The sequence below is a fragment of the Phyllostomus discolor genome, chromosome 8 (genome assembly GCF_004126475.2).
Source record: "Phyllostomus discolor isolate MPI-MPIP mPhyDis1 chromosome 8, mPhyDis1.pri.v3, whole genome shotgun sequence".
In the NCBI taxonomy this organism is placed as follows: Eukaryota; Metazoa; Chordata; class Mammalia; order Chiroptera; family Phyllostomidae; genus Phyllostomus; species Phyllostomus discolor.
In genome coordinates, this window is record NC_040910.2 from 41,908,162 (window position 1) to 41,921,646 (window position 13,485).

General features: G+C 40.2%; 1 protein-coding gene across 1 annotated transcript; it reads left to right on the forward strand.

The window, feature by feature from the left end:
• Nucleotides 1-11,367: 11,367 nt before the first annotated feature.
• Nucleotides 11,368-12,608, forward strand: LOC114503641 (olfactory receptor 7C1-like). The gene has a single exon (XM_028521288.2). The coding sequence runs from the start codon at nucleotides 11,387-11,389 to the stop codon at nucleotides 12,317-12,319; it is 933 nt and encodes a 310-aa protein (XP_028377089.1). The 5' UTR covers nucleotides 11,368-11,386; the 3' UTR covers nucleotides 12,320-12,608.
• The last annotated feature ends 877 nt before the right edge of the window (nucleotides 12,609-13,485 follow it).

Consider the following 13,485-nt stretch of genomic DNA (forward strand, 5'->3'; position numbering starts at 1 on the left):
GGTCATGCTGAAGCTGGTGGTTCCAATTCCGTCTGCAGGTCAGTCTAACTGATGGCCACACTTCATAATATTTTCTTACTATCTCTTGTATTTTGTTGGAGTCAGTTATCACTCCTCTTCTTCCATTTCTGGTTTTATAATATTTACTTGGCCCCTCTCTCCTTTTTTCTTGATGAGTCTGGTTAAAGAGATTTCAATCTTGTTTACCTTTCCAGAGAAACAACTCTTGGTTTCACTGACCTTTGGCATTGTTTCACAGACTTGTTTGCACTTACTTCTGCTCCAATCTTTATTATTTATTTCTTCTACTCACTTGGGGCTTCATTTGTTGTTCTTTTTCTAGTTTTTTAAAATATATTTTATTGATTATGCTATTACAGTTGTCCCACTTCCCCCCTTCACTCCCCTCCACCCTGTACACCCTCTCCCACCCACTCCCCGCCTTTAGTTCATGTCCATGTGTCATACTTATGAGTTCTTTAGCTTCTACATTTTTATACTATTCTTACCCTACCTCTATCTACTTTCAACCTACAATCTGTGCTACTTATTCTCTGTGTCTTTTCCCCCTCTCTCCTCTCACTCCCCTGTTGCTAACCCTCCATGTGATCTCCATTTCTGTGGTTCTGTTCCTGTTCTAGTTGTTTGTTTAGTCTTTTTGTTTTGCTTTAGGTGTGGTTGTTAATAATTGTGTTTGCTGTCCTTTTACTATACATGTTTTTCTTTTAATCTTCTTTTCTTAGATAAGTCCCTTTAACATTTCATAAGATAAGGGCTTGGTGATGATGAACTCCTTTAACTTGACCTTATCTGAGAAGCACTTTATCTGCCTTTCCATTCTAAATGAAAGCTTTGCTGGATAGAGCAATCTGGGATATAGATCCTTCTCTTTCATGACTTGGAATACTTTTTTCCAGCCCCTTCTTGCCTGTAAGGTCTCTTTGGAGAAATCAGCTGACAGTCTGATGGGAACTCCTTTGTAGGTTACTGTCCCCTTATCTCTTGCTGCTTCTAGGGTTCTCTCTCTCATTTTTACCTTGGCTAATGTAATTATGATGTACCTTGGTGTGTTTCTTCTTGGGTCCAACTCCTTTGGGACTGTCTGAGCTTCCTGGATTTCCTGGAAGTCTATTTCCTTTGCCAGAATAGGAAAGTTATCCTTTATTATTTGTTCAAATGCATGTTCAATCTGTTGCTCTTCCTCTTCCCCTTCTGGTACCTCTATAATTCGGATGTTGGAACGTTTAAAGATGTCCTGGAGGTTCCTAAGCTTCTCCTCGTTTTTTTTTTTTTGAATTCTTATTTCTCTATTATTTCCTGTTTGGTTGTTTCTTTCTTCCTTCTAGTCCACTCTATTGTTTTGAGTCCCAGTTTCTTTTCCATCACTATTGGTTTCCTATGCATTTTCCTTCATTTTTTTATTATAACCTGCATTTGTTCATTTAATTTGCAACTAAAATCAACCAATTTTGTAAGCTTCCTGATCACCAGTGTTTTGATCTGTGCATCTGATAGGTTGGCTATCTCTCGGTCACTTAAAAGGATGAGTTCTGGGGCATTGATTTGTTCTTCTGCTTGAGCCATCTCTCTCTCTCTCTTTTTTTTTTTTTTTTTTGGTCTGGTTGCTCTTGTTATGGTGACAGGCGAAGACTTAGGTGTTCACCAGGGCTGGGAACCCCAGTCTCTAGATTGTGACGTTGTATGTGGGGGCAGGGTCAAGAGGAAACAATGGCGGTAGCTCCGTTTTCTGTGGAACCTCAGTCCCTTCTCTGGGATCCTGGGTTGCGCGCTCTGACCTGCTCCACAATTGCCGCCTCACTGGATCTGCCAGCTGCCACTTGTGGACTCAGGGTCTACCCGCTGTGATCTTGTGTGCCCCAGATGCCTTATGTGCCCCGGGATGCCTTAGGCGCCCAACTCTCTCTGCTCTCCGGGCCGAGACCCATGCCTGGCTGCTCATCTCAGCCCCTCCTACCAGTCTGGATGAACGGGTCTATTTCAACTTCTTGGCTGTCCAACTTCTATTCAGATAAATTTTCTGTCAGTTCTGGATGTTATTCTGCCTCTAAATTGTTGTTGTTCCAATCTTGGTTGTGCGTGAAGGTACGTTGCATCCACCTATGCCTCCATCTTGGCCAGAAGTCTCTTTTTTTAGTTCTTTTAAGTGTAAAGGAAGGTTCCTGATTTGAGGTTGTTCTAGTTCTTCATGGTAGACTTATAATGCAATGAATTCCTCACTTAGGTCTTCTTTCACTGTGTCCCATAGATTTTGGGTTGTTGTGTTCTCATTTTCATTTATTTCAAGGTTTTTTTAAAAAAATCTTTCCTTGATCTTACCCTTAATCCATATATTATTTAGTAACATGTTATTTAGCTTGCATGTCTTTGTGTGTTTTCCAGTTTCTCTTCGTGTGATTGTTTTCTGGTTTCATATCATTATGTTCAGAGAAGATGATTGATATGATGTCAATCATCTTAAATTTCACCAGAATTGTGTTGTATCCTGACATGTGGTCTGTTCAGAAAAACTTTCCACATGCCCTTGAAAAGAATGTATATTTTTCTCATTGGGGTAGAATGCTCTGAAGATATCCATTAAATCCATCTGATCTGGTGTGCCCTTTATGCCTCATGTTTCCTTGTGATTTTCTGTCTGCACAATGTGTTCATTGATGTCAATGAGTGTGAAAATCCCCCACTCTGTTTTAGTGTCCATCTCTCCAGTTATGTCCATCAGGATTTACTTTATATATTTAGGTGCTCCTAAGTTGGGTGCATAATTGTTTTTAAGAGTTATATCCTCACCCTGGCTGGCATAGTTCAGTGGATTGAGCACGGGCTGTGAACCAAAGTGTCACAGGTTCGATTCCCAGTCAGGGTATATGCCTGGGTTGCAGGCCATGATCCCCAGCAACCGCATATTGATGTTTCTCTCTCTCTCTCTCTCTCTCTCTCTCTCTCTCTCCCTCTCCTTCTCTCTCTCTTCCCCCCTCCCTTACCTCTCTAAAAATAAATAAATAAAATCTTTTTTAAAAAAGAGTTATATCCTCTTGTTATAATGCCCCATTTATCATTATGTAGTGTCTTTCTTACAGTAACCTTTGTTTTAAAGTGAAGAAAGGAGGTCATTGGGCCTCTCCAGGATTCGTTGTTTAATGTCCTAAGACAGTGTCCCTCAAACACTAATCCTTTGGCATGCTTTTAAAAGTAATTTTTCAGGACCCACCAATCAATGGCTGGGTAGATCCTCAAAAGAATTAAAAAGAAACAACTCACAGAGATTCTTGCAGGCCAATGTCCATAGCACAAATGGACAAGAATTACCCAATTCTTTTGGTAATTACCCAGAATTAACCAAAATATGAAAACAATCTAAGTATCCATTAACAGATGAGTATATATGCAACATTTCATGTCCAACAACATGAAATATATGGGCAATTGAATATTATTCAAATTTTTAAAGGAATGAATTTCTGAGTCATGTGCAATGTAGTTGAAACTTGAAACCACTTTGCTAAGTGAGATATGCCAGACACAAAAGGATAGGTATCATATGAGTTCACTTTTATGAGGTACCTAAAATACACAAACTCAAAGAGGTAGAAGTAGAATAAAGGTTTCAATGTGGAGAGGGTGAGAAGAATGGGGAGCTGGTGTTTAATAAGTATAGAGCTTCTCTTTGGAATGATGAAAAAGGTGTGGCAATAGATACTGGTAATGTTTTCATGCTATTGTGAATATATTCAACACTACAACATTGAATATTTATATATTTTAAAATGGTTAAAATGGCACATACACATAACACTTTATCCACATAAACATACACAGCTATGATAAAAATATATATAAATAAAAGTAAAATAAAGTAAAACCATTGCAATTTTCTTTTAAATGTAGATTCTTGTGCTCTTCCCCTGGAGATGCTCATGAGATGAGTCCAGGAGAAGTATAAGTCTAGGAAGATATATATTAACAAGAGCCTCAGTTGATATCTTGATAAAGCTAAAATTATGAGCCATCATTGCCTAACTGAAATGAGTCTCAATGGATTATAATACAGATCATTGAAAATTCCAAATTATCAGATCCAAACTCGGGTCCACAAAGGCAGAAGCTGGAAAAGGAGACTCTGAAATCTATTCTGACAAATGCTCAAGATCATCTTGGTGCAAGCCAAACCTTGAGAGCCATTCCATAGTGACTCCTGGGACAGTTTGCTACTCAACAATCTATGCGATGAGGAAACCATAAATTGGACAATGATGAAAGCTGGTTGTGTCTGGTGTGGTTCAATTGGTCAGGCATTTCCCACAAAGTGAAAGGCTGCTGATTCCATTATAGATCAGGGTACATGCCTAGGTGTTGAGTTTGGCCCCCAGTCTAGAAGCCTACAAGAGGAAATCAATTGATGTTTCTCTCCCACATTGATGTTTTCCTCTTCCTTTTCCCCCTGTCTTTCTGTCACTCATATAAACAAATAAGACATATACAAATGTTTTTGAAAAGAAAATGATGACACATTATTCCAAGAGGAGATCCAAGGAAGAATAGAGTGACTGCTCCCAGAGGAATGGGATCCAGAGGAAGAGAATCACAGCTGGTCTCACTGTTAGTCTCTCAGAGATAAGGAATTGACAAGACAGAGACACTTTCCTCTGTGACCCTGCCCCTGAGGAGTCACCTGATCAGGGAATGGAAGAGGCATTGATCAATTTATCTAACAAGCTTCAGAGGGGAATCTGCCACCAGGGCCACATAACCTGTAATATATCAACTTATAGTCAGTCACCAAGGCTCTCATGTGCCAGACCCAAAACACTCATGCCTTCTCCAGCAGATACAGCCAGGCCCTGTCACACATGCCAGGCTCTGAATTCTTGCTATTATGAAGCACAGACCTTCCTTTTTCATCACCCACCTTCCATGAAAGAACAAGATTCAGACTGTCAAGCCTTCAGAGCCCAGTAAGTTTGTAGGAAATAAGAAAAAGAGGTTGTAGCGTGTATAGGGTATTGACTATTGTTAAGTACAGGGAAAGGGAAAGTCTGTGTTGTCTATGGAGAATGAGCTCGTGAGGTTACTTGCTCGGGAGGGTGAATGGCTAGACTCCTTTTTTTGAAGTTGCCATTGTATAATGAGCTTCTCCTTGAGTGATATGTTGTTTGGTTAGATTGTTGATGGAAATTATAGGAATGGGGAGGCAGGGGCTAAATCCCCATTCTCCTTTGATACCATCACACTTCTTATAATCATGCTGTGTAGGGGTACAGTCACTAGTCCTTGCTGTGCAAATGGATGACCCCAACTACTGATAGACCTTTAAGGTCCTTTACAGTCAGGTCTTTTTATTTATTTTTCTTATCATTCATGACAATTTATTGGTATAATACAAGAGTCAAGAAGGCATGCAATAAAATATCAATGAACAAAAATCAAAAGAATTCTTATTCTACAACAAACATCGATTACAGCATATAATAGGAAAATGGAAATGATTTATGACCATGAGAACTACAGAATACCTAAGGAAAAAACATAACAAGGAATAAACAAAATGCATGTGAAGAAAATGGTAAGACTTTCCTAACATGCATAAAGATTTTAAAAATGACAGTGACAGTGAAGTCTTGATCTTCTTCTTTTCCCTTGTTACCTGAACCAAGAGCTCTAGTGCCTCCATCTTCATTCAGCCTAGACAAATCTTTCTTAACTCTTCTTTGCCAGCCTCATTTACTTTGGAACATCCCCTGTGTCTCAGAAAAGATCTTCCCTTCCCCTCCTTCTGCACCCTTATCCATTATTCTGATTAGGGGGACCTTCAAGAAGGAAGGGTCTGAGGTCCCTGGTGTCTACTACGGCCATACTGTATGAAGACTGGGGTCAGGTGGGTGAGAGAGGGAAAGTGAAGGATGTACAAATGTCCAACATCTAGGCCTTTATTGACATCTTACACTTCTGCTCTGGGAATTCTGGAAAACATTAGAACTGGCATATCCCTTTCTCATAGTTCTCCTTGACTCCACTTGGGTGTCTAATCTCATCCTTAAGCAGGAACATGAAGTCAATAACAAGATCAGAATTATTTTTTCATCTATTTGACATTTGTTTCTCTTATTTTAAATAAGTGACTGGGTTCTTCAAATAAATGATGTAAGAATTCACTACCCAATTTCCTTTGTCCTCAGTTTTGTCACCTTTAAATCCATCTTTCATTCTGGACACCAGAGAAAACTGTGATACAAATTATGACCCTCCTTTGCTTGCACTTCTCCCACATCCCCATCCTTATTTAGTACTCTTTTCAAGGTTCCCAGGGATGTGGTCATCTCTTCAATCTAATTCTTCTCCATTCCTTCCCCAGTGTGTACTTCAGCTAATGGCTAAAGGCACTCTGTTCTATGCTGCCTCTTACTCATGGTCTTTCCTCTGCTCTATTCTCTGTTAGGAAAGCCCCTATTCAGTAGTCCACCAGTGTAACTTCTTGCCCAGGGACCTCTTCCTCCAGGAATTCCTCCCTGATTCCATCACTCCAGGCTGCATTTGGGACTCCTCTCAGTATCCATCTTCCAGACTGCCTTTATCTTACCATTTAAGTCACTGTATTACAATGACCTGTTTGTGCATCCATCTCTGGAAGGTGGGTTCCCTGAGATTGAAAACCCAATAGCTGACACTTAGCCTGTCCCAAAGGAGCCCTTTTTGCCAAGTGGCTTCCAGGAGTTCTTCAGTGTGTGACAAAAGGCCTAGTTCAATTCTCTACCCCTAACATGGCTCAAAAAAACTATCCATCACCATTAGCTACTAGAAACAGAAGAGAACATATTCATTTGGTGCATCAGTAAAGAGAAAAGTATAACTGACAAAGGCCTGTATCCTCCGATTTTGATTTCTAACCTCTGGTGGTAATGTTAAAGGTTTCTAATATGTGGGAAACTTGTTAAGATGAATGTCATTATTCTTCTCACAACACTTTAAATCATAATTCAGCTGCTTCTGCAACTCCAGGTGGGACTTACGTGGAAAAAAGTCACTAGTACATTTCACTTCCAAGAAACTAAGAGCAAGCCCTACAGCAGTCAGACCCCTGGCTTTGTCCATCAGAACAAAATTATTTCTCATTAGTTTCTCTCCCTCTTGTTCATTATTATTATCATTGAATATTTTTAACTGTCTCACTCTTTCTATTTGTCTTAAAGAAGGAATATTTGACAATCCTAGCAAAAACCCATCTCGTACCTTTATCAAACACACTTAACTTCTTAACCTGGAAGGTTTGTATGGGCTCTGCACCCTCTCTCAGAGGAAGCAATAAGCATCTGAGACCACGTTTAGCTTCAGAGGCTGACCCCTTCTTTAACCATTCCTCCAAGCTGCAATGGTCCAGAATAGTATTTTAATACTGTCCTCCATGGTCCTCATGGACTACATCAGTCCTCTATTAATGTCTTCAATCAGTTCTTGGAACTGGGAAACAACATGTAACAAAACTAATTTTACTATAAGTTACTTTAATGGGTACAGAGAAGAGTTACATTCTGATAGGAATCACCAACCTTATAATAAAACAACATTGAATGAAATAATATTACTTGAGGACCTGCTGTACTTGTAAGGAGAGAAATTATACCAGGATGTTTGCATTATCAGCCCAAAAGCATAAGGATCAGACAAGGTGTGATGCTTGAAGTAGCACTGGGAAGGTGGAGAGAGGGGGCATGGGTCCAGTCTCTGCCTACCTCAGGCTCTCTCCTTGCCAGGTCTTGAGGGTCCTGGAACCAGAGGAAAAGAATGGGAGTCTTCATTCACTTTCCCATTGTCACTCTCTCCTGGCAAGTGGATCCTCATGTGTTTGGGGAGAGAGCAAAAAGGAGGCCATGTCTGCTCATACAGGGAAGAGTGTTTAGCAGTTTCACATGTAAGAAAAAGTCTAGGACTGTGAATGTTGGGGTCTGGGGGGCTTCCAGGATGGGAATTAAAAGGTAATGAATGTCCACAATTATAATCCCAGAAAAATAATTATCTGACAATTAATCTTTTGTGAAATTTTCATACACTTATCATGCTTTTTCTCTCAGTCAGCTTGTGTTTGTGCCTCTGGATAATTAGGACAGAAAGCCAGGGGTGTGTGTGCAGGTATTTCAGGCAAAGGCTGTGGAGAAGCAGTTGCTGATGTTGCTCTGGGTAAAGATCCCAGGTGAGCTGCAAGAACAAGAGAAAATAGGCTAAATTGTTTGGGCCTGATAGGGGTCAACACTGGGAATGCATGTTGCCTAGGACTGAGAAGAGGACGTGGCTAATTAATAAGCAGCAACTTTATATTCTTTTTCTGTCTCCATTTCTCTCTTTTGTTCCTCAACATCCTCTCTCCACATAGTAATGTCCTTGTGGGTAAGAAGTGTTAAAAGTTTTGGAGCAGTGAACACCAAAAACTATGTGATGAGCTGCAGCAATAACATAGTATTGGTCTGTAGTGTATCTTTTTATTAATTCTACCACTAAACCAACACAAAGAGTACCCTTTGTGCTAAGAACTCACCTGGTATTGAGAACTGGGGTGGCTGGGAATTACCTAAGAAGATGACAGCCTGTGCCATGTATAAGGTGACAGGTAGGAGTGAAGAGAAGAAAGTAGAGAGAGGTTTAGGCAAAGGGGGAAGGTCCTGAATAGCCTGAGAAACATATGGTAGAATGGGCCATGTAGGAAAACAAAACTTTTGTAGAATGATTTGAAATTAGAATAAAAATTCAGAAGTGGTGAGAAATAAGTCCGGGGTGTCAACATGGAGTCACTGAGGAGTTTGGATGATTTTAGCGGGTGGTATAAAGGCATTTCAAAGACTTTAGGCAGGAGACTGAATCAATCCTATTTCCATTTAGATATCTGAGTCAGAGGGACGTGTGGAGGAACCAAAGGTGAAAGGAGATCAGAAGGGAAGCCTGTTCAATAGATGGTAAGATATGAAATTGTTCCCTCTTTTCCAAAGCAGTCATTGCTGTAACATACACAGCACACTCCAGGGAATATCTGGAATCTCTGGCATCTCCCACATTCTCTCTCCTATTCTGCTCAATAAAAAAATCCAATGTGAGAAAGCAACCTACACTTATTGAAAGTCAGGGGAATTTTTTGCCAGCTATCATACTTCAGAAATGCATCATGACAACATTGATGAGAAACAACCGAGATGATTACAAACTACCCCTACCTCAAAGAGTCAGAACAAAGATATTCATCTATTGCTTAAAAAATTGGGTATGAAGCATCGCAGGTTCTATTCCCAGTCAGGGCACATGCCTGGGCTGCAGGCCATGGCCCCCAGCAACCACACATTGATGTTTCTCTCTCTTTCTTTCTCCTTCCTTTCCCTTTCTAAAAATAAATAAATAAAATCTTTTAATAAAGAAAAATGGGTATGATATTGCCATTTTTATCATTCCAGGGACACTATCAGCTCTGGAGTTCATTTAATTGAGATATAATAGGTATATAACATATTAGTTTCACGTGTACAATATGATGATCACTATTTCTATATATTGAAAATAATCTCCCCAATAAGTCTAGTTACTATCTATCCCCTTACATACTTATAGAAATTTTTTTCTTGGGATGAGAACTTTTAAGATCCAGTCTCTTAATAACTTTCAAAAATTCAATACAGTATTATCTACTTACTATACCATATATTATATCCCCATGACTTATTCATTTTATAACTGGAAATTAACCTTTTGATCCCCTGCCTTCTCCTCCCAATTTCGATTTTAAACCTAAGAATACTGACAGTGATGGCAGCTAATGATGGTCTCCTGTGTAGCTAGGGGCATTATAGAACAGCAAGTATAGAAAAACACTTATAACAAGAAAAAATAGAACACTGGAGATCACTGTATGGTTTTATGCTATTCCTTGTCCCTGGTTGTAAGACCGATTCCTCTGTGTGTGGCTACAGGACCCTAAGCACCTGGAGTAAAGAGAGGAGAAAGTAGGTGGGTGGTGAATGTGAGCCCCGCTGTTACCTCTCCATTGTAAACATCGCTGAACTGTGAATGCAAATCTGACTCTCATCCTTTCAGGCTTACAGGTTAAAATCCTGTGCAATGCCTCCTCCCCCAGTATTTTATGAACAGCATAAACAACGATTCAAAATTTTGTCTGTGGTCTTTGAAGAGTACCTTAGGGTACTGAAATAATTTAAGCTTTGCCACCAGTTCTTCCCTTGGACATTTCAACCAATCCCTTCACTTCACAGATGAAACATATTTTGTCAAGTGACATATGTCCAGGAAGCATCTGGTCCTGTTCCTACAAGGTGTTGCTGGTCCCTGGTACACTAAGTCTTAAGTGTTTGTGAATGTGGTTTATTATTTGGTGAAAATGTTCCTTTATCTGTCTTTTTTTCCTTAAGAAGTAAATCTACATTGTACTCATCCTGTAATACTCTGTCCAGATATTTGAGATAATTTCTCAAATTCTCTTACCTCTGAGACATGGTTATCTGACCCTTTTGTATTCCAGATATGGCAGACAACCCAGATCAAGTTACGGAGTTTACCAGACTGCATGCTGCACCTTTGTGTTATAGCCAGTAGAAACCATTTTGCCTCTAAGCTCCAAGGTTCCTCTTAACTGTGTAGTGATACTTCTAAGCCAGAGATAAAGAAGGTAGATGAGTGTTCCATTGGACATTAAGTAAGGATTGATCAACAATATGAAATGTTGCATGTAACAAAACAATATACAATTCCTAAATTTTGTATTAAGGCTTTCGTGCCCATTTACTTCAAGAAGTTTAAAAAGCAGAAAAAATCTAGGGCTATCTGGAACCAATCCCAGGTTGGCTGCCTGCCACAGTAGAAATCAAAGTCATGAGACAGGTGCTGGTGAACAAGAAAGAGGTGTATTCAAGTGCCAGCCACACAAGAAAATGGGGTCAGTAGTCCCAAAGCCAATCATAACATCTCAGTGACAAACCAGAACAAAGAGCTCTAGGCAGGGCTGTGTACATGCAGGCAGTGCCATTGGTGGTCTCAATATGGACCTTCCTGGGCATTGTCCTGGGTTTGGCCTTCTGGCTTATGTCAGTTGCATTCCTGTGTCTGGGCAGTTGACATTGGCAGGGGCTGTGAGGTCAGGCTGTTCTCAGATTCACACAAAATCTGAAACTGCTGAACTGCAAATCATACCAAAAAAATTTTAACATGCAAGATCTAACTTTGAGGAAAAATATCAGGTTAGAGTAACATGCCGGGTTTAACATTTATTTGGATTATTATGGGTAGCTTTGTATAAGTAGAGTATATTCATTCCCCATTATATGTTCAGTGTCTATTTCATGGTATTTTCTTTTCTCAATCATCTAGCTGATACGTCAGCAGTATGGAAACAAGAAATCAAACAAGACTGTCATATTTTATACTTCTGGGATTTTCCCAAGACTCAGAGAATCAACCCATCCTATTCTGTCTTTTCCTGTCCATGTACCTGATCACTGTGTTGGGAAACCTGCTGATCATCCTGGCCATCACCTGTGACTCTCACCTCCACACGCCCATGTACTTTTTGCTCTCCAACCTCTCCTTGGCTGACATCTGTTTCACCTCCACCACCATGCCGAAGGTCCTGGTGAACATCCAGACACAGAGCAAAGCCATCACCTATGCAGGCTGCATCACTCAGATGTGTTTTTTTATGGTGTTTGGAGTTATGGACACTTTTCTCCTCACAATAATGGCCTATGACCGGTTTGTGGCCATCTGTCACCCCTTACACTACACACTCATCATGAACCCCCGCCTCTGTGGCCTACTGGTTCTCCTGTCCTGGTTCATCAGCATAACATACTCCCTGACCCAGAGTCTGTTGACATTGCGGCTGTCTTTCTGTACCAACTGGGAGATTTCACACTTTTACTGTGAACTTGCTCAGGCCCTCACCATAGCCTGCTCAGACACACTCATCAATTACATCCTGCTCTATATGGTAACTAGCCTGCTTGGCATTGTTCCCTTCTCAGGGATTCTTTGCTCCTATATTCGAATTGTCTCCTCAATCCTGAGAATCCCATCAGGACATAGGAAATATAAAGCCTTTTCTACCTGTGGGTCTCACCTGTCCACAGTTTCTTTATTCTATGGGACAGGCCTTGGTGTGTATCTCAGTTCTGATGCACCTTCCTGGAAGAGCATGATTGCCTCAGTGATGTACACTGTGGTCACCCCAATGCTGAACCCCTTCATCTACAGCCTGCGGAACAGGGACATCAAGAGGGCTCTACAGAAAGTTCTTGGTAGAAAGCTCTATGTTCCATAAGGTGAACACTCATCCTGGGATTCTAAGCTGACAGGGGTAGGAGCAGTTGGCTAAAGAAATCCTACCTCTTGATCACATTGAATTTTGTTTGTCACCCATTCTCTGTAAGTGACTTTGGTTATGATGGCTTTTTAAGCACTTTGTCTTAACCTCTTATGATGATTCCTCTGTTATCCTCAGTTTTACCCTCCTCATACCCTCTCTTTATTATGTATTACTGCACCTCATCTTGGATTTCAAGCCCTGCAGGTCCATACCAGCCACTTCAGGAGCGTACTGGGAACAGTTGAATAAGAATTATGACATAACAAAATTTGTTCAAAACCATTGCTAATTGTTACCAAAGTCACTCATTCAACAATATTTACTGAACACTTTTGGTGTGCCATGCTGTCATAGATGTCTGGAATACAGCAGTGAAGAAAAATACTGCAGCCTCGTACAGCCTAAATCCTGCATCTCAGAGTTCATTATATCACCTTATATGAGGGGAGTCCCCCCCAAAACTGGAATTATTTTCTGGAGGGTTGGCCCCCTATCGTAGAGGCTTCCCCTACAGATGAGTGTCCTAGGAACTGATCTGTATCAGTGTGTCAGCTGGCATTGTTGTGAGAAGCTGTGTTTGGTTTTAGTGAATTGTTTTTAAGACTCTTTCGATGCATTTGCCTATTTCATGATGGGTGATTTACAACCACACTTGCCCATACTGTGCTGAGTGTTCAGCAATTTTTGACCTAAAATTGCATGATTCCCATGCTCCACCCTCCCTATCACCCAATCTTACCCCCAAGTGATTTTTTGTTGTTTCCCCACATGAAAGTAATTGTCAAAGGGAAATGTTTTGCCAATATGGAAGAGGTGATACAAAAAACAGCAGTAGCACTAAATTGGGTCAAAATTGAAGTGCAAAAACTGTTCTGAGCATTGGAGCCTATGTCTCAATAAGTGTATTACATCAAATGCAGAAATATTTTGAGGTGACTGAAGTTTTAACATGTAATAATAATCACACAATTTTTTATAAATAAATACCTTTTTTTGAGAGGTGACCTCCCTCATATGTTCAATAGATTATACAATGATGGATAAATTATTTCTTTGGCTATTTATGAGGTTGAACTTGTTTCTATATGTTTTCGTAGTACATTTCCAGAATAAGCTATAAA